The 20,607-nt window shown below is 45.0% G+C and overlaps 2 protein-coding genes across 4 annotated transcripts in view; both read left to right on the forward strand.

Moving 5' to 3' along the window:
* The first annotated feature begins 1,483 nt into the window (after positions 1-1,483).
* Positions 1,484-9,253, forward strand: Qars (glutaminyl-tRNA synthetase). Its single transcript, XM_028756688.1, has 24 exons — positions 1,484-1,606; positions 1,795-1,942; positions 2,282-2,391; positions 2,547-2,622; positions 2,851-2,915; positions 3,487-3,540; positions 3,681-3,741; positions 4,211-4,282; positions 4,403-4,488; positions 4,625-4,711; positions 5,755-5,854; positions 5,970-6,048; positions 6,130-6,238; positions 6,337-6,467; positions 6,562-6,654; positions 6,958-7,095; positions 7,182-7,269; positions 7,357-7,500; positions 7,588-7,692; positions 7,839-7,931; positions 8,041-8,168; positions 8,267-8,333; positions 8,405-8,530; positions 9,104-9,253. The coding sequence occupies exons 1-24, from the start codon at positions 1,490-1,492 to the stop codon at positions 9,152-9,154; spliced, it is 2,328 nt and encodes a 775-aa protein (XP_028612521.1). The 5' UTR covers positions 1,484-1,489; the 3' UTR covers positions 9,155-9,253.
* Positions 9,254-10,389: 1,136 nt separating this feature from the next.
* Positions 10,390-20,607, forward strand: part of Qrich1 (glutamine rich 1) — a 36,684-nt gene continuing 26,466 nt past the window's right edge. The window contains exons 1-2 of one of the 3 annotated variants that reach the window (XM_028756791.1): positions 10,849-11,193; positions 11,977-12,036. The gene's annotated coding sequence lies outside the window, so the exon portion shown is untranslated. Of the gene's footprint in view, positions 10,516-10,848; positions 11,194-11,903; positions 12,037-20,607 lie in introns of those variants that run through there. The other 2 variants (XM_028756792.1, XM_028756794.1) reach the window with 2 other exon arrangements.

Consider the following 20,607-nt stretch of genomic DNA (forward strand, 5'->3'; position numbering starts at 1 on the left):
TTTATTTTTTAAAAATGTATCTATTTATTATGTATACAATGTTCGGCCTGCATGTATGACTGCACATCAGAAGAAGGCACCAGATACTATAGACAGTTGTGAGCCACCATGTGGTTGCTGGGAATTGAACTTAGGACCTCTGGAAGTGTGGCCAGTGCTCTTAACCTGAGTCATCTCTCCAGCCTGAGTATCTTTTATTTCTAATGATACTTTTTCATTAAAAATTTTATTTTACGGCTAGGTGGTGGTGGCACATGTCTTTAATTCTAGCACTTGAGAGGCAGAGGCAGATGAATCTCTGCGTTCAGAGACAGTTTGGTCTACACAGTGAGTTCCAGGACAGCTAGGCTACAAAGAATCCCTGTGTCAAAATCCAAAACTTTTTTTGTGTGTGGGTGTTTTGCTTGTATGTGTGTCTGTGTACCACTTGTGTGCCCAGTATCTGAGGAGGCTAGAGGAGGGCATTAGGTCCCCTGCAAGAGGCAGTATTTCAACCACTTTGTGGGTGCTAGGAATTGAACTCAGGATCTCTGGAAGAGCAGCCAGTACTCTTAAATGCTGAGCTCTCTCTTAAGCTCCCAGAATATTTTTTATCTATTCCTTGACAATTTCATATGTGTAAACAATGTATCTTTTTGTTTTCTTTCTTTCTTTCTTTTTTTTGAGACAGAGTCTCATTATGTGGCCCAGATGGCCTTGAACTCACAAGGAATTCATTTGTTTCTGCCTCTGGAATTAAAGGCTTAAACCAAGTCTCTCCCAGCAACAATGTATCCCACTCCGGAACACCTGGCTCTTACTAGCCCCAGAAACCTCAACAGGTTTGTTTTGGTTACCAGCTTGGTCCAATCAGTGCTGCCTGTGGCATGTTGATACATCTTGTTCGCCTAAGATTTTAAAGAAATCACAGAACTTCCTGGCCTTTTCTTTCCCTTCTCTCTCCTTTCTGTGCCCCAGTACGCACCTAAAAAGTACCAGGTTTATGTGGTCTCTAGATAGGCCATTTTATACATTTTCTGCAGTGATCTGGACCAAGAAGTTCAGGGAATGCAATTTATTTATGTTGCCATGACAACTACAAAGCTGTGACGTTGAAAACGCGACCGGAACTCACTTTTGCTCTCTGACAACAGGAATAGGCTTGGATTCTTAGGGCTGAGGGAAAAGAGGCCATGCCTTGAGTCTATCTGCTGCTTTGTTGCTAAACACTTTCCCTTTCCACGCCCGAGGCAAATTTAAATTAAAGTCGCACGGACCCAACCCTGCCAACTCTCAAGAACCGGGATGGCGGAAGCTAACTGCCCGGAAAAGCCGGTTGGGCGGCTCTCTGGTTCATAAATGGTGTTGACTAGTTGGCGGGCCCCGCCCCCTTTCACTGAGGAAGGCCACCATTGGTTTTCTTCAAGGCTTCGTATTCTTATTGGTCAATCAGCAAAGGTCGCTGTGCAGATGGGGCCCAAAGTTTCTTTTGGTTTCCGGTGTCCCTGCTATGGCTACTCCAGATTCTCTGGCGCTGTTCACCGGCCTTGGCCTTAGCGAAAACAAGGCCCGAGAGACGCTCAAGAACGCGGCTCTGAGCACTCAGCTGCGCGAGGCGGCGACCCAGGTGCGAGTCCCTTTCCCCTTGGCCTTAGCTGCCTGCTGTGCTCCAGAGCAACGTGCAACTGGGTCCAGATCTTGATTTACTCCGGGTGTCCCGCTCTTGCCTTGTGGGAGGAGGAAAAGACTGTATAGTGATTCATCCTAACTCACTGGGAATGGGTCTTTTTCCCTGCCCCCCCCCCCTGACTCCAGGCGCAGCAGACTCTGGGCTCTACCATCGACAAGGCTACCGGGACCCTACTATATGGCTTGGCCTCCCGACTCAGAGATACTCGGCGTCTTTCTTTCCTTGTGAGCTACATAGCCAATAAGAAGATCCACACTGAGCTCCAGCTGAGCGGTGAGACCCCTGCCTGTATTACTTGTTCACCTTCAATCCCTCCCTTAGCCAAGACTCCTGTTTGCTTTTCCTGTCAAGTTCCCGGGTCGCTTTCTGAACATCAGGTTCTGGACAGGCACTGGGGCATCGAGGGAGAATCGGAGAATCACCATAGTGAGAAGCCTGCTTCACAACATGTGCTTCTCTTTTCTATGGCCTCAGGACTCCTTTGCAATGGTGCCAGGGCCTAACCTCTTAGGCATCTAAGTAACCAAAATAGTTACGTTTTCATGGTACTAAGGCTCTGTCTATCCGCTTCTTGGAGCTGGCTCGTCCAGTAAATCGCCTTTCCTTTTTCAGCCGCTCTTGAATATGTTCGGAGTCATCCCCTGGATCCCATTGATATCAAGGACTTCGAGCAGGAATGTGGTGTGGGTGTGGTGGTGACACCAGAGCAGATTGAGGAAGCGGTAGGTCCTTTCCTCCAGGCATCAGATAGCTCCTAGTTCTTCTGCCCCTGCAAAAGAGTAGTGTAGCTTCTCTATACGGACCCAGAGTGAGAGTGTTGGTCTCAAGAATGTTTTTGAAGAAGGATTCATGAACCATATGGTTTGACTTTGTGTAGGTGGAGGCCACCATAAATAAGCATCATTTCCAGCTCCTGGCGGAACGGTACCGTTTCAACATGGGCCTGCTAATGGGTGAGTAGGATCTGGGGCGGGGAGTTGCTTGTAGGTTCATTGTTCTGCTTGTTCCTTCTATTTTGGGCATATAAGAAAGTGAGATGGGAGGACGAGCAAGGATCACCTTCCTAGTGTTCTGATTGGTCCCGGGTTCTGACCCCTGTGTCAGCCAGGCCTTCCTTGAGGAAGGGAAGAAGTCCCCCTTTTCCCTCCTTGCATTGCAGCTCCTTGTATCCATACTCTTAGGTGAGGCTCGGGCTGCACTCAGATGGGCAGACGGCAAAATGATCAAGCACGAGGTGGATATGCAGGTGGGTACCTCCCTAAGCTGAAGATAAAGGGAAAGAGATCCTGTCCTTATTCTGACAGAGAAAGTAGAGCCCATTGTCGAGGGGGAAGCACCTGACTTGTAAGGGTGAATCACTTTATTGTGAAGCTGTTTCTCATTCTCACAAATGCATGATGTGGCCTTTATTGATATGCTGGCAAGGAATCACAAGAGGATGGAGGCTGAGGTAGATTGTTGATCATGATGCTGGGCCCACGTTATTTCTCTGTAAATGGTAGCACTTGTTCTCTGGGCCCAGGATAAGTCCTCAGAAACGAAAGAGCATTCAAGACCAATAGAACTATGTGATGAAGCCAGCTGGGCAGAGGCAGATGGATCTCTATGAGTTCTAACCTGTCTACATAGTGAGTTCCAGACCAGCCAAGGCTACCTAGTAAAATCCCATGCCAAATAGCAAAACGTGATGAGATAAAGCGGAATGGGGTGGACAGGCTTGCTGGCAGAAAGGCCAGGAAGCCCTTGGTTGTGGGGAAGGACTCAATCAGGAGATTCTAGAGAGAGGACACCCTTGTGTCTGGTATCTGTCTGCACAGGTCCTCCACCTTCTGGGACCCAAGATGGAAGCTGATCTGGAGAAGAAGCCCAAGGTGAGGCTTGGACTTGTCCAGGATAATGTGGGTATGGAGTAGAGACAGACGTTCACCTGGAGGAGGGAGGGAGTGTCTGAACCCATTTCATCAGCAGATCTTTCCTAGAAAGAATGATGCAGTTTCTGTGCTTTTCTTAGGTGGCCAAGGCACGACCGGAAGAAACAGACCGGAAGTCAGCAAAAGATGCAGTGGAGAACGGTGAGAAGCCCGAGGTTCCTGTTACATTCAGCTCCAGACTTCTGCGCCTTCTATTTGAAGGGCCATACATACAGGCTTCTCAGGCCCTCCCCATAGTCTCAAGACTTGGATTCTGCAGTTTCCTTTATTCCCTTTGCTTAGAGACCTGAGAAGTTTGCCTCTGTAGCTTTTGTCTCTGGGAATTGGAGAAGAGGGGTCACCTCAGATCTGGTTTTAGGATGTAAGTAGCAGCCATGGATGTTTTCCTGAGTGGGTATGATATCTAGAAGACAAGAGCTGAGAGGTGGAGGCCCACACCTTTAGTCCCAGTACTTGGGAGACAGAGGCAGGCAGATGTTTGGTTTTGTAGCCAGCCTGATCTCCATAGTGAGTTCCAGGACAGCCAGGGCTACACAGAGAAACCCTGTCTTGAAAAATCAAGAAGAAAAGCAAAAAACAGAAGACAGGGTTCTTGATTTCTTCCCCGAAGGTGATGTGGCTGGCCAGACCCTGTCTCTAATGGAGCAGCTCCGAGGGGAGGCCCTTAAGTTTCATAAACCAGGTAAGGGGATACCTTGAAACTCTGTGGTGGGCTGTTATATTAGCTGTATTATAGCCAGGCCTGTAGAGTCAGGATCCTTGGCTGACAGCCTGGTCATCAGCTTTGTTCTGATCCTGACAGGTGAGAACTATAAGGCGCCAGGCTATGTGACCACGCCACATACCATGGATCTGCTGAAGCAGCACCTCGAGATCACTGGGGGACAGGTATGTAGGGATGTGGCCAGGAAGACACTCGTCTGAGTGCCTAGGCTGCCTCATCTCACCCATTTCCACGGCCTCCCTCGGAAGGGCATCTGTTTTTGTAGGGTGATCTGAGCTCTGGGCTCATTCCTTTCCTTAGGTACGTACCCGGTTCCCCCCAGAGCCCAATGGAATCCTCCATATTGGACACGCAAAAGCCATCAATTTTAACTTTGGTTATGCCAAGGTAAGCTAGTGTCTAAGTCCCTGGTAAGTAATATGATCACTGTCTATTCCCACGACTGCATTCCAGAAAGGTATACTTCTGTCTTGCCTTTTGTAGCTGATGACAGAGGCCATAGAGGAAACTAACATGTAACAGGTATCGTCAGGAAATACTGGGTTTATGGGAAAAAACTAAAATGGTTCTTTAGAAAGGGTTTCACTGTATAGTCCTAATGGCTTTTAATTGTAGAGATCACCTGCCTCTGCTTCCCAAGTGCTAGGATTAAAGGTGTGCACCCCTATGCCTCATGGAAGATGCATTTCTTGAATTCCTTTTATTTAATTTTTCAATTTATTTTTTGGTGGTCCTCAAAAAAACCATTAATTAAAAAAAATATTCTTAGGGGACTGAAAAGATGGCTCAGTGGTTTAGACCAATTGATTGTGGTTCTCTTTTTGTTTGTTTGTTTTTGTTTTTGTTTTTTTGAGACAGGGTTTCTCTGTATAGCCCTGGCTGTCCTGGAACTCACTCTGTAGACCAGGCTGGCCACAAACTCAGAAACCCGCCTGCCTCTGCCTCCCAAGTGCTGGGATTAAAGGCGTGCACCACCACTGCCCAGCCCCCAATTGTTGCTCTTACAGAACTTGGTTCAGTTCTCATCACCTACATGGTGGTTTATAGCTGTCCATACGCCAGTTTTGGGGGATATTTTCTTCTGATATAATCTTCTGACCTCTTAGGGCACCAGGCACACACATGGTGTGATCACATACATGCAGGCAAAACACTCACATAAATAAATCTAAAAGAAAAAAAATGGTGCATGTGTATTTGAGTGTGCAAGCACTCATGTACACTCATGCTATTGAATATATGTGGATGTCAAAGACGGACTTTGGGGAGTTGGTTCTTTCCATCATAGGCTGTGAGGATTGAACTCGGGTCGTTAAGCTTTCGAGGCATCTCCTTTTATCTGGTCAGCCAGCTTATTGGCTGCCGTTTTGCATTTTGATAAGCAGAGGCTGAGAATGAGGCTGATGGATGTGGTCCTCTAACTCTCTTAGGCCAACAATGGTATCTGTTTTCTGCGCTTTGATGACACCAACCCTGAGAAGGAAGAAGCAAGATTCTTCACAGCTATTTATGACATGGTGACCTGGCTGGGTATGGATGGCTTGAGCCCTGAGCAGGGCTGGTAGGGCATGGAGCCCTTTCGTGGGCCATGGCTTTACCAGTTAGTGGGTTTAGCTGGCCGCTCATGTTGTCTCTACCACTCCAGGTTATACACCTTACAAAGTGACATATGCTTCTGACAATTTTGACCAGCTATATGCCTGGGCCATGGAACTCATCCGTAGGTAAGGTTAGGCCCATAATGTTGAGCCCAGTCAGTTGACCAGGTCATGGGCCACCTGCACATTCATATCCCTTCTTCACAGGGGTCAAGCTTATGTGTGTCACCAGAGAGTGGACGAGCTCAAAGGTCATAACCCTTTACCTTCACCATGGAGGGACCGGCCTATTGAGGAATCATTGCTGCTCTTTGAGGTGTGGTCCCAGAAGGGTGGCTTGGTTTGGGTAGGTCAGTGAGCAAGGAATGAGATGCACCTGTGTTTAGAGCTAGCATGAGCTTTTGTTCTCTTCAGGCAATGCGCAAGGGCAAATTTGCAGAGGGTGAGGCCACACTTCGAATGAGGTTAGTGATGGAAGATGGCAAGATGGACCCTGTGGCCTATCGGGTGAAGTACACGCCACACCATCGCACAGGGGACAAATGGTACATGTTGGCATGGGGAGGTTCGGTGAGGTAGCGGGGCTGTGGGTTAGGGCAGAGGGACTGGTTGGTGAAACCTACTTCTTATGTTCTGCAGGTGCATCTACCCCACCTACGACTACACACACTGTCTCTGTGACTCCATCGAGCACATCACCCACTCATTGTGTACCAAGGAATTCCAGGCTCGGTGAGGAGGCTCAGGTCATGTAGTGGGTAGGGCTAGGGGATTCTTTATCTGTTTAGCACACACACGCACACATACACACACACAAGTGGGGGTGTGAGTGCCACAGTGTATGTTGAGATCAGCGTACAACTTGTGGAAATCAGCTTTCTCCTTTCACCACGTAGGCTCCAGGGATCCAACTTGATTCTCCAGAGTTGCCATTGTGTTTACCCACTGAACCCTCTTGCTGGCCTCTAGTGCTTTTTCTGTGGTCTCTTTCTGACCCCACAGATGGCCAGTTCTAACCCTTTTTTTCCATCCTAGACGATCTTCCTATTTTTGGTTATGTAATGCGCTGGATGTCTATTGCCCTGTTCAGTGGGAATATGGCCGCCTCAATTTGCACTATGCTGTTGTCTCAAAGCGGAAGATTCTCCAGCTTGTAGCAGCTGGTGCTGTTCGGTAGGTGTGGCCACTGGGTTCACCAGAGGTTGTAGCTCTAGTGGCGTGTGCTGTTAAAGGTTTTCTGACTCTCCTCTTATCCACAGGGACTGGGATGATCCACGGCTCTTCACACTTACTGCCCTACGACGACGGGGTTTTCCACCGGAGGCTATCAACAACTTCTGTGCTCGGGTATAACTCAGTAGGCTTAGTGGGCAAAAGCAGGCTGAGTGCGGTGATTTGTACTTAGTGGCTTTGACTGATGAGTTTTCCTGACAGGTGGGGGTCACAGTGGCACAGACCACAATGGAACCTCATCTTCTGGAAGCCTGTGTGCGTGATGTGCTGAATGACACAGCCCCGCGTGCCATGGCTGTGCTTGAGCCACTGCAAGTTGTCATCACCAACTTTCCTGCTCCCAAGGTGGGCCTACCTCAGTGTGTGCGTGCGTGTGTGTGCGTGTGTAAATGCCTAGTATCTGGGATGACACATAGCTGTCTCCTGCTGCAGCCCTTGGACATCCGAGTGCCAAACTTCCCAGCTGATGAGACCAAGGGCTTCCACCAGGTTCCTTTTGCTTCCACTGTCTTCATTGAGAGAACTGACTTTAAGGAGGTAAATGGAGTTTACTGCTATGTCTGTCTTTAATAGCCATCTCCTTCCTGCTTTATACGAGCTGATCCCTGACAAACGGGTTGGGAGAAGCCTTGTTCTTGGATGATAGTTGCAGCTTCAGTATCCTCCGTGTTTCTTTTCTTTAGGAGCCAGAACCAGGCTATAAGCGCCTAGCTAGGGGCCAGCCTGTGGGCCTGAGACATACTGGTTACATCATCGAACTGCAGAATGTTGTCAGGGTAAGAGACAGCCGCAGTCTTTCTATATAATACCTGCTAGGGCCAAGATTGTGTGTAGCCAGCAGTGCTCCTGTTGGTCCCTGGTCTCACTCCATCTCCTCACTTCTAGGGCTCCAGTGGCTCTGTGGAGTGCTTGGAGGTGACCTGTAGGCGAGCTGATGCTGGCGAGAAGCCCAAGGCCTTCATTCACTGGGTGTCACAGCCTCTGGTGTGTGAAATTCGCCTCTATGAGCGACTGTGAGTGAACATAACAGGAACTGGGACAGTCACAGATGGAAATTGCATGCTGTGGCTATCCATATCCAGCTAGGGCCTGATTTTCTCTCTGGCTACAGATTCCACCATAAGAACCCGGAAGACCCTGTCGAAGTGCCTGGTGGATTCCTAAGTGACCTGAACCCGGTAGGCTCATGGAATGAGGTGAAGGTGATGGGTTTCTGAGCTGGATAGCCACTTGGATTCTCTGTCTGCAGGCATCGCTACAAGTTGTAAAAGGAGCACTAGTGGACTGCTCTGTGGCTTTGGCGAAGCCCTTTGACAAGTTCCAGTTTGAGCGCCTTGGGTACTTCTCTGTGGATCCAGACAGCCATCAAGGACAGGTGCTTCATTTTACCCACCTACACCTACACCCTTCTGCAGTGCTGATGGTGGCAGGGGTTCACTGATAAACACTGTCCCTACATCCCCTTAGCAGTCTCCAGATAAGGGCCTCCAGATAAGAAGGGAGGGACTTCATGTGTTACTTTTCAGTTAAGTCCAAGCACAAAATGTTATAAGGGCTCTAACTTTTTTTTTTTTTAAGATTTATTTTATGTACATTGTTGCTGTCTTCATGCACACCACAAGAGGGCATCAGATCTCACTACAGATGGTTATGAGGCACCATGTGGTTGTTAGGAATTGAACTCGGGGCCTCTGGAAGTGCAGTTGGTGCTCTCAGCCTCTGAGCCATCTCTCCTTCTCCAACCCTAACTTTTCTACTCTTCAGAGTAGCAGACATGCTAAGAGTTTGTCATAATCTTCACGAAACGAAGGCACAGCACAGTTCTCTAGTCCTCTATCTGATATTACAGAGTTATTTCGAAACATGGTACCTCACCTCCTTGGTGATGAAGAGTAAGAAAGAGGCTTGGTTCTGGGCTGTTGGCCATTTTTCTTTTACTGCTTTTCAGCTTGTCTTCAACCGAACCGTGACACTAAAAGAAGACCCGGGCAAAGTATGAATTGAATAACATGTATTCATGGGCCCTACCTCATCCTGGAGGCTGGGGGTGCCCTCACCACCCCACACTCCGTTTCAATAAACAGTAACTCAATCCCCATGGAGTCTCTATGTTATTTGCCTTTCTAGTATCTGTGGACCCTGGAGGCATGTTTTGCAAGCTGGCAATGATGGTTCTTATACGTCTTCTGGAAGAATGGGCTTCCCCAGAAAAGAGGCAGTCACAAAATCACTACTGCACTTCTTGGTTCTCAAAGGCAGGTTCATGGCTGGAATTCAGCACTTACTATGATAAACCTGAGAGCCCCAGAGACCCTGTTCCACAGCCATATGGAAGGATCTAGTTTTGTGTCTCTGTGGCTAGGCAGATCAAGAGACACGTGATCCCCAGTGTCTACTATTTAAGCAGAGATAAATCGTAGATGCTGTTGTGGCCTTTCAAATGTGGAGACCCGAGAAGACTCCCTGGATGCTTATGCTGAGATGAGATTCCTGACTATGCTGGCCTTAGATTGGACTGTCTCAGAAATTGACTTCTGAGGAGTTTGAAGATGAGAGTTTACTAGGACAGGAACAAGTGCAGAAGGCACAAAGGTCCACCCCAGGCTGAAGGCTCTCTAGGTTGCTGTGAGCTGCTGGTGAGGCTGTAGGTGAGTGCCTGCAGCTTTAAAGCCTTCCACATTTTCCCTGTATACAAACACTAGGCTACCCAAGGCCCTCTTTAAGGTGGACCTGACTGTGGTAAACTGATCTCAGATGATAGCTGACGGTGGGTGTTCCTGAAGCTGTTTTCTCCAGTACATCGACACCCCGAGCGTTTCCTAGGTGCGGTACAATTGTTAAAGCTGGGCCCAGTTTAGGGGTTTGGGAGGGGGCCACCTTAACCACGAGGCCGAGCTAGGCCCGGCCCCGCCTCGCGTGGAGCTGTGCAACTAGAGGAGGCGCTAGCGGGACACCGTAGGTGGGTTCAAGAAGCACGCTTCCAGACGCAGGACACAGACAAAACACCCCAGAGATACTGAACCCCAGGCCTAAGCTCCGCCCTGCATGGAGGGGTGCCCATGGGCGTGGCGCTCCTTCCCACAACGAGGGGTACGCTCTCAGCTCCAGCAGTCTCCCTCTCAGTCTGAAGCGTTCCCTTTAAGTCTGAGCGGCAGCTCTCGCGGGATCCGACGCTTCGATTCTCGCGAGAGAGGCCTTCAGCTCTCATTGGCCGTAAGGGTTGAATGTAAGATGGCGCCCAGGGAGCTGTGAGGAGAAAATCCTGTCGGTCTTGGAGCTGCGGCGGCAGAACCGAGGCCCCGGGCGGTGAAGCGGGGCCGGCGGGTAGAGCGGAGGCAGCGGCGGCGGTGACGTCGCCGGGTGAGGGCTCTGATGAGGGCGGGAATGCAGCAAGGCTGTGGGTCTGGGGCAGCAGGCCCACCCCACACAACGGCGGGCGGGGGCGGGCGGGCGGCTGCCGCTGGGCCTAGGCGACCTCCGGGCGGCTTCGGAACCGAGACCGTCCCTCGGCTCGCGTGCCTCCGCCCCGCGGATGGGGGAGGGGCGAGCCTGAGGCTTGGGTGGGCGCGGCGCACGAGTGCGCGCAGGGCCGCGCGCGCGCACGGGCGTGTTATTTTGCGCGCGGTAACGCGCGCGCTGTGCGGTCCTCCCGTTGCGCGTAGCCGCCCGACGTGCGCGTTCCCGTTGGCTCTAAGCTGTGGCCCGTGGGCTAGAACGGCTTCCGTGGCGCGCGCCTCCCCTCGACCCCCTGTTTTGCGGCGCGCGCCCTGCTGTTGGTTGCTCGAGCTGTCCGGAGTGCGCGCAGGACGCCCCTTCCGAGAGGAGGGCCGGCGGCCGTGCGGACTACCGACCTGCTGAGTGTGGAAGGTTGAGGGTTGGGCCCTTGCCCTCGTGACGTCTGGGGCAGCGGTGGCCTAGGTCTGCGGAGAAACGTAGCGGCTTTGCGGTCTGGCTTGCGGCTCCGCTCCTCCGTGAGGCGGACAGGATTGCTCGTACTAACTGAAGAATGCTGTTACTTAAGCGAGGCCCATGTACTGGGTGGGTGCTTGGGGAGGGTGCTACTCTGCTTGGGAAACCGAGTCCTATTGGCCGGCCATTGGGTCCCCATGGGTTTCCTCACCTTGTACTGGTGCTTTGTGCCGAGGAGAGAAGGTTAACATTACAAGGCCCCGCTTTTCTTCCATTAGAAACCAATTCTTCCATAAGCGCAGTTGATACACGTCACCTCTGTGCGCTCCGGAAAGAGATCCTCCTATGTGTATGGTATTAAACACTCCGAGCTCTAAAATTCCGCTTTAAATCCTTACTTAAATGCAGCCTTTTTTTTTTTTTTTGTCACCCCCGCGTGGGTGGGAGGGGCTTGCTTTTCTGTTATTGATAAGGGCTGGTTCTTAACCTTGATTAACTTAATCAATGCTTTGCCTTTTTTTCTTTGCAATTTCTAAAATATCCAGCAGAAATTTCTAAAGTCTGCCTGTGTCACTATAAAAAGTATGTAACTGAAGTCGTCCTCAGCTTTTTAAAAAATTTTTTCTTTATTTTTAAACATTTTGTGCTGTGATCTGCTGTCTAGGAAATTCTAGATTTGCGATGGAGAAATATGCAGCTCTTTTTTTTCTTTCAGACAAAACATCTGCTAGTTTATTTTGCAGTTTTGTTACATTAAGGATGAGGAAAAACAAGCTAAAAGGATTATTCCTTTTAGTAGCAATCAAGTTTGATAGTAATGACTTTTTTAAATATACTGTATTTTTTTAAGAACAAAGTTAAAACTTAAAGAGGCTGAGGATGGAAGGAACTTCTTTGTTCTGTCTTCTTCAGAATGTTAGAAGTCTTAAGAACTCAGGACAAGCAGCAGACATACATGCAGCATGGTGACTGGTGAGTTACAAATCATTCATCCGCTGGAAGTGTGTGTGCAGTCCGTTCCCCCAACCCTCGGTAATACCGAAACTTTACAGATCTTGTCATTCATTCTTGGTGTTGTCTGCCAGAAACTGCTACCTACTAGAAAACTGCTGATGAGGAAAACTGTATTTGTTCATTGGACCACAGTCTTCTTAAAACCAAAGTCAGTGGAACATTCAGGATTAACATTGCAAAGCATCAACTAAGACTGTAAATGGTTTTCCAAAACAAAGAGTCAAAATACAACAAAAAAACCTGTCAGGATGTGTCTATAAACTTTTTATGCTATTTAAGCTTGCTTATTCTGGATTACTTTTTTTTTTCTCCCTCTTTTAAACCAATGTTTCCATCAACTAGTATTTACCTGGTAGTTCTAGTTCTCTGGGAAAAGGTTTTATATTTCTCCAAGAGCTTCTATAGTTCACATCTTATTACAAAAGCTTATGTTGATGTTTCAAACAAAAGCTCAAGGAATAATTGAATTTTGTTGTGAATTTGAGTTACTTGAAAAAACAAAAACAATACAAAGCAAAACCCAGTTAGGGACTTTAGGTGTGGCTGTTCTTTTTTATAGCAGCTTCAAAACCAAGGATGTCTTTCTGTAAGCTTGCATGCTTTTAATCAATAGTGGTTTGTCTTGGTGTGCCTTGCTTCTTACCTTTGTCTTTTTTAAATGGCCATGCTTTTTCTGTGAATATTTCTGAATTGGCCTCAGAATGAAGTGCTACATGAACACCTGTTCTTTACTTTGCTCTCTTGCATTTAGTTCCAAGTGTAAGTCCTCTCTTAGCTTCTTTGTTTTCCCTGTAATGAATTGTGATTTCTGTTTTTAGCAGGCTTTTGATTGTTTGTTGTTTGGTGCAGAGGATTGAACGTTAGAGTCTTGCACATGTTAAACATGCACTTTACCACTAAACTACTCTGGCTCTGGGTTGTGATTTGTCTTTAAATTGACCTGGTGCATGAAGAAAAAGATGGAAATTTTTGCTTTCTTCAAAGGGGGAAAGAAATGGTTCTTTGCAGTCACTAAGGCTTAACTATAGGTTGGTGAGATGTGTTAGAAAGCTGATACTTTTTTTTCTGAGACATCATTTTAGAGATTCTGGACTGGCCTGTTGAAGTAGAACGTGATATTGGAACTTCTGATCCTCTTGCCTCTGTCTCCCAGGTGTTGGGATTATAGGTGTGCTGCCACCAGGCCCATTCTAGGTGGGGTTTGTGTATACTATACAAGCACACTACAACCCCCTCCCTTAAAGTTGTGAAATATTTAGGCCCTGTTTACAGATCGGATTAGTGTAACTGCCTCTAAGAAATAGAATGCCATCATCCCCATCCCTCCTCATAGTTCTTGGAGACAAACTAGTCTTCTGATTTGGATAATAATAATCTCATATTCTCTCTCTCTCTCTCTCTCTCTCTCTCTCTTTCTCTTTCTCTTTCTCTTTTTCGAATGTGTATGGGTCTTTTATCTGCATAAATGTCTGGTGTTGGATCCCATGGGATTGTAGTTAGAGCGGGTTGTGATCTGTTATTTGGGTGCAGAAATCAAACTCAGGGCCTCTGGGAGAGTAGCCAGTGTGCCTAACTACTGCTGAAACATCTCTTCAGCTTGATAATCTTGTCTTTATATTTACTCTAAACCTTTGTATTCCTAAATGTAGCTTTTGCTTTGAATTCCATGTAAATACACATTATGATTATTGTTTTCTGAGACAGGATCTTACATCTGGCTTTTCTGGAACTTACCTTGTAGACCAGGCTGGCCTTGAATTCATAGAGATTCACGTGCCTCCGCCTCGCCAGCTTAGTTTGTTATTGTCTTTTGCTTTTGTCATTGCTTTTTATGTGTGCACTTGTGGTAGTTGATGCCCATTTCTGTATTGTCTTGTTGATATTTCATAGTTTTTCTATCCACATCAGTAAACTACTAAATTGCTTCTAGTTTATAATCAGTGTTGTGAAGGTTTGCATTTATTTGGATGTCATACACATTTAAAGTTAGGGATCTTGGTTTTATGGAAGGGATATTTTCAACTTCACAAGCCAATGTAAGTGGTTGTACTAATTTACAGACCATCGGTATTTGATTTTTTTTAAAAGATTTATTTTATGTATATGAGTACACTCTCACTGTCTTCAGACACAGCAGAAGAGGGTGTTGGATCTCTTTACCGATGGTTGTGAGCCACCTTGTGGTTGCTGGGAATTGAATTCAGGACCTCTGGAAGAGCAGTCAGTGCTCTCTCCAGCCCTTGACTTTAAATTCTTGGTTGAAAGTGTGTGTTGTTTAAAAATAGAACCATGATGAAAATGCCCTTAAATCTGGTACTTCTCAGTAAAGGCATGGGGTGGGTGAATGGCGAACTTTATGGTGGGTTTGCATTTGTAAGACTAGAACTGGGTTTTCCACTCTGCTTCTTTGGCAGTCACACTTTACTTCGTAAGAGGTTTGAGGTTCAAAGAGGTGAGACTGAGGCAAGTCAGGCTATATTCTCTTAGAAGTTTAAAACCTCAAAAAAAACTTGACTTGCCCAAAAGTAGTAAGTTATCTTAATTGTTTGCAGTCAGTCATAGACTGAACTTGTCATACACTTTCTTCTCTTACTGCTGTGCTTGACTAGTCAAACAACAGGAGGCAGAAATGAATGACTCTAGAAGGTGAGTACTGGAGTCATCTCTTAATACCTAAACGGAAAAAGAAAGAATTGAATGAAAATGCCCTTGGCAATGTTTTTTGAGTAATCTTCCATGAATCCAGTCAGGCAGTGTGTTAGTAATAGCTCTAGTAAACCAAGTAGCTCAGGCAGATAACTAGCATAGAGAGCGAGCTGTGGATCTGTCTTTACATTGTCCTGCAAAGCAACTATACTTGAGGTCTTTAGAAGCAAATGCTTGTTTAAGGTCTATCTACCTATTATGAACTCTATTGTGTTTTCTTGTTTTCTATTGTTAATTTCTTCTGACTTCCAAGTACTGGCTGGTACTCAGCCTCTTCCCACAGCCTCAGGATTTTAGACATCTTAGTTTCTTTACTGCTTCTCACCTGGTCTTTGGCTTAGACTCTAAGACATTAATTAGGAGTCTTTTGTCTCTGAATATTGTAGAGGGTAATTTATTATGGAGGCTCAGCCTTTGTGTCTTATGAGCAGCATCTTAAAGAATTTAATGCCATTATTATGTAAATTTGGGGGACTTGAAGATTTTTAGGGGAGAGCATACTGCTCATAAAAGAATCGTTTGTCCTACTGTTCTAAAATAACTGTAAAAATAGAAAAGAATGACTTAAATATCTTTCTCTTAATGTAATTTATGGAAAATACAGTAGAGTATTACACAGAAAGAAATTTAGCAGCTAAGTATTACTGTTCTGATTTTTTTTTCCTTTTTTCTCCTAAAAAATGATACTGGTACATATAAGTAAAATTGTATGAGTTATTTTTTTAAACACATCTAATGTGTGTTTCTGTGTCATGAAATACTTTCAAAATTGTATGTGGCATTGGGGTAAGAAACATGTCCTTCATTCCATTTTGACATAGATTTTTTTCTTAGTGGTTTTTTTGTTTGTTTTAGGTTTTTTGAGACAGGGTTTCTCTGTGTAGCCCTGGCTGTCCTGGAACTCACTCTGAAGACCAGGCTGGCCTCGAACTCAGAAATCCACCTGCCTCTGCCTCCCAAGTCCTGGGATTAAAAGGCGTGAACCACCACTGCCCAGCTTTTCTTAGTTTAATTAAAAAAAATTTTTTTTTGAGTCAGGCTGATGTATCCAAGGCTTGCTTAAAACTTGCTATACAGACTAGGTTAACATATTTTCCAAAAACAATTCTGGTTATATAGATGGCAGTGGAATTTTATTGAAAATTCAATAGGGATTTTGTTTGTTTGTTTTTGGTTTTTCAAGACAGGATTTTGGGCTGGAGAGATGGCTCAGCAGTTAAGAGCACTGACTGTTCTTCCAGAGGTCCTGAGTTCAATTCCCAGCAACCACATGGTGGCTCATAACTATCTTTAATGGGGTCTGATGCCCTCTTCTGGTGTGTCTGAAGACAGCTACCGTGTACTCATATATAAAATAAAATCTTAAGAAAAGAAAAAGGATAAAGTTTCTCTGGGTAGCCTTGGCTATCCTGGAACTTACTGTGTAGACCAGGCTGGCTTTAAACTCACAGAGATCCTCAAGTTTCTACCTCTTGAGCGTTGAGAGTGGACACCACTAAGCCTGGCTCACAGTATTGTTTTAAAAAAACACTTAGGAGCTCTCTCTATGTGTAGGGTCTTGGACTTGATTCCCAGCCCGCCAGAACGCCACAGTAGGTGACAGCTTTTCTCAAAAAAAGTATGTTGGGCCAGGCGGTGGTGGTGCACGCCTTTAATCCCAGCACTTGGGAGGCAGAGGCAGGCGGATTTCTGAGTTCGAGGCCAGCCTGGTCTACAGAGTGAGTTCCAGGACAGCCAGGGCTATACAGAGAAACCCTGTCTCGAAAAACCAAAAAAAAAAAAAAAAAAAAGTATGTGTGTGTCTCAGATGAACTCTTGGGAAAGTTTTCTATCAATTTTTTTTTTTTTCATGGCAGCATTTGTGTGTCAGGATGAAGCTAGCTTGATGAATTTTTGTTTATTGAGCTATTGTAGTATGGGGGTAGTTTTGAAGTTTGCAGTGGCCTGGAAAGACTGAGTTTCTATAGGATAAAGGCATAGCTATTGTTTTGTTTTCTTCTCCTCTTTGTGGAAATACTGTGTTTCTGTAGGATGAAGGTCTATTTGTTGTTGTTTTTCTTTTTAAATCGTTGGCCAAGTATGGTGCCAGATGCTTTAATCCCAACACATGGAAGACAGAGACAGGTGGATCTCCAGCTTGCTCTACATAGTGAGTACCATGCCAGCCAAGGCCACATAGTGAGATTATCTAAAAAAGTATTTTTCAGTTTCTGTATGTCTACATATCTACATGCAGGTGCGCACAGAAAGCAGAAGAGGGCATTGGGTCCCTTGGAACTGGAGTTAAGTTGGTTCCAGCTCCTGACACTAGTGTTAGAAATGGAACACAAGTCCTCTATTAGCTGCTGTGCCATCTCTCCAGTCCCATTGTTACTGTGCTTATGTGGAGAGAAATATTCACAAAATATTCTTTATTTTAAAGAGTTGTCATTGGATCATTCTGTTTGAAAGCACTCAAGTCCCAAGTATAATTAGTATATTAGAAGATACTAATTAGAAGATACTGGGATTAGAAGAAGACATTGAATCGCCTGAAGCCGGAGTTGTAAGCTGCCTCTCATGGGTACTGGGATTTGAACCTATACCCTTGGAAGAGCAGCAAATGCTCTAAACCACTAAACCATCTCTCTAGCCATGGAAGAAAGAATCCTAATTCTTCATTCTTGTTAGAATTCTGTCTATAAGAAGCACCTTCCATGTATGAACTATTTAGAGATGAATGGGGCACAGTTTTACACGGTTTTGTCTGCCAGGAATTTTAGAGTCAGATGGAAGAAAGTAGATGGTTCCCCACAAATGTGACTGTAGATGTGGAGTAGAACATCTCAGCAGTGAAAGAGAGAGGGAGTGTTTTTTGTTTGATGGCTCAGAGGAACAAATCAACGTTTCCAGATATCTGAGATCAACTGAAGTTCCCCATTTTGTTAGTAATCACCTGTGACTGCTTTTGTTCTTGCAAAGCAGTGTTGACAGACAGCTTAGTATCTGTAAGTCACTGTGCTTTTGTTGTTGGAGTGTTTCTAAACTTTCTTTCTTTCTTTCTTTCTTTCTTTCTTTCTTTCTTTCTTTATTTATTTATTTATTTATTTTGTGTGTGGCTGCATGCCAGGACATGTGTAGAGGTCAGGAGACAACTCATGGAGTTGGTTCCTTTCTTCCGTCATATATGTCGTGGGAATTGAACTCAGGTCACAGGTCGTGAACGCAGGCATCTTTACCCTTGAGCATCTTGTTGGCTCTTTTCTTTGGCCCAATTGAAAGTCTTATCAATTGCTTTCATTGGTTTTGCAGATGACCTTGAACTTCTAGTTCTCTGGACTTTCCTAAGTGCTGAAGTTACAGATCTACAGCATCTTGCTGTTTTGTGTAGTATTAGGGTCAAAACCTAGGACTTTGTGTGTGCTAGGCAACCAAGTACTCTCCCAACTGAGCTGTATCCCTAACTCTTAGTTTTGTTTTTTGAAGCAGGATTAAAGGATGTACCCCAACCCGACCTTAAGCTCCTGATTTCCTGATTTGGCCTCATGAGGAATTACTGGATTGTGGCCCTGCCTTGGTCCAGATTATTTTTGTTATAGATACTTGATTTTTAAAAAATGTGCAAAATTGATTTCTGAATTTTAGTACTGACTTAGTTATTTAAGGAACTATTCAATTTCTTCCAATTTATTTTAGATTTTTTTTTTTTAATGTGGATATGGGTGTTTTGCATCCATGCCTACGGGTACCACGTGCAAGCCTTGTGCTATGGAGGCCAGAAGAGGGTGTCAGGTTCCTGGAATTGGAGTTACAGGAGCTTGTAATCTGCCATGTGGGTTCTGGGAATTAAACCCTGGCCCTCTGTAAGAGCAGCCAGGCTTCTTACCTACTGAGCCATCTCTCCAGCCCCATTTCTAGTTATTCTAATAAAATTAGTCAATATTATATGGTACTTCCTTTTTCTCACGTATTTTTCCAAGCACTGTAAAGACACGTATATTCTCTCATGTTAACACTGTGGCAAGTGCTGTTTTATTCCTGTTTAATAGAAGGAAAAATATTGAAGTTAACTAGTTTATCTAAAGTAGAGTGCAGATTGAAACCAAGCAATATGGTTCTAGAGACTGTGTCTTAGCCAGGCTGCAAAAGAAGGGAAGCAGTGTATGGAAAATTAGATTGTTACTTTCTCTTTTTTACCATTGCCTTTTAAAAATGATCTTTTGCTCTATTTTTAGTGATTTGTGTATGTAGTATATAGTTCTTACTGGTTTCTGACTCGAGATTCTCTTGCCTCAGCTTGCCAAGTACTGGGATTTCACATGTTTAGGGAATAAGGAGTGTACCACTAAGTCCAGGAGATTTTTGGTGTTTCTGGTGGGAGGTAAAGGATATGTTCCCTGTCTCTTTGGTCTTGCAAGATGGTATACATAAATAACCTTACTATAGTAGTACTTAGTAGGGGAAATAAAATGTCACTAAGGGCCAGGTGACCAGCCAAAGTTACATAGTAAGACCCTGTTTCAGAAAAAAAAACAAACAAACAATCAAATCAGTTAGTAGGAATCTGCTCATAGCTCCCTCCCCTTGTTTGGTATTCTTCTCTGTGGTATTATGAGGACACTTGTTATCTATCTATCTATCTATTTATTTATTTATTTATTTATTTGGAGTCTGGGTCTTACTCTGTAACTCTGACTGGCATGTAACTCTCTATGTAGACCAGGCTGGTCTCAAACCTACCTGCATCTGCCTCATAAGTGCTTCGAATAAAGGTGTGTGCAAAGAGTTGTGGAAGTAGTTTTGCATGCAACATTACTGTCTAATGCTTGATCCACAGAGAGGATGAAATTGGCCTGTTGATGGATGGAGACTATGATTTCAGCCTATTCTATCTGGTACTTGAATGTGCTTGACTTTTGTTTTAGTATGATAGTTTGGTTTAAGAAATGTTGAAGGCCCGGGCAGTGGTGTCATGTGCCTTTAATTCCAGTACTCAGTAGGCAAAGGCAGGTGAATCTCTATGAGTTCAAGGCCAGCCTGATCTACACAGTGAGTTCCAGGACAGCCAGGGCTGTTAGAAAGGGCTGTTCCCTGTCTAGGAAAACAAAACAAACTAAATATTTAAAGATAATTAGCATATTATACTGACTTGTACCTGTAATCCCAACAATTAAGAGACTGGAGAAGGAGGAGGAGAATTTCTTTAAGTTCAAAGCCAGCCTGGGCTACATGGAATTCTAGCACTGATTGGGCACAAGTGCTGGTGGAGTATTAGCAGCAGATGAGAAGCACTTGTATAAGCCTATAAGTTTCATCCATGTAAATATGGAAGGAGAAAACAAACTATACAAAGTTGTCTTCTGCCTCTGTACACTTGTCATGGCATGTGTGCCCTGTATTTTCTTGTACACACACTAAAATAAACATTAACAAAAATACCTCACAGAGACGGGCACAACACTCTCAAGGCAGATGCAGGTGAATCTCTGTGGTGTTGAGGCCAGCTTGGTTAACATAGCAAGTTGCAGGCCATCCAAGGATTCATAGTAATAGCCTTATTTAAAAGAAAAAAAAAAAATAACACACACACAAAAAAAAAACCAGTTTATTTTGGGGAAAAAAGGAAGGTATAATAAAACTTTTTTACATATTACCTATCTAGATAAATAGATATACACACATATATATGTATATTTTATATATCTGTTATAGTGTGTGTGTGTGTGTATATATATATATATATATATATGTATAATATACCCACACGTTCCATTTTCATTGCCAGAGTAATTGTGTCTATGTATTTCAAGATTTCAAGATATACAAACAGTAGGGTTGGTAAGA

Source organism: Grammomys surdaster, unplaced genomic scaffold (genome assembly GCF_004785775.1).
Source record: "Grammomys surdaster isolate TR1022 unplaced genomic scaffold, NIH_TR_1.0 126131, whole genome shotgun sequence".
Classification (NCBI taxonomy): Eukaryota; Metazoa; Chordata; class Mammalia; order Rodentia; family Muridae; genus Grammomys; species Grammomys surdaster.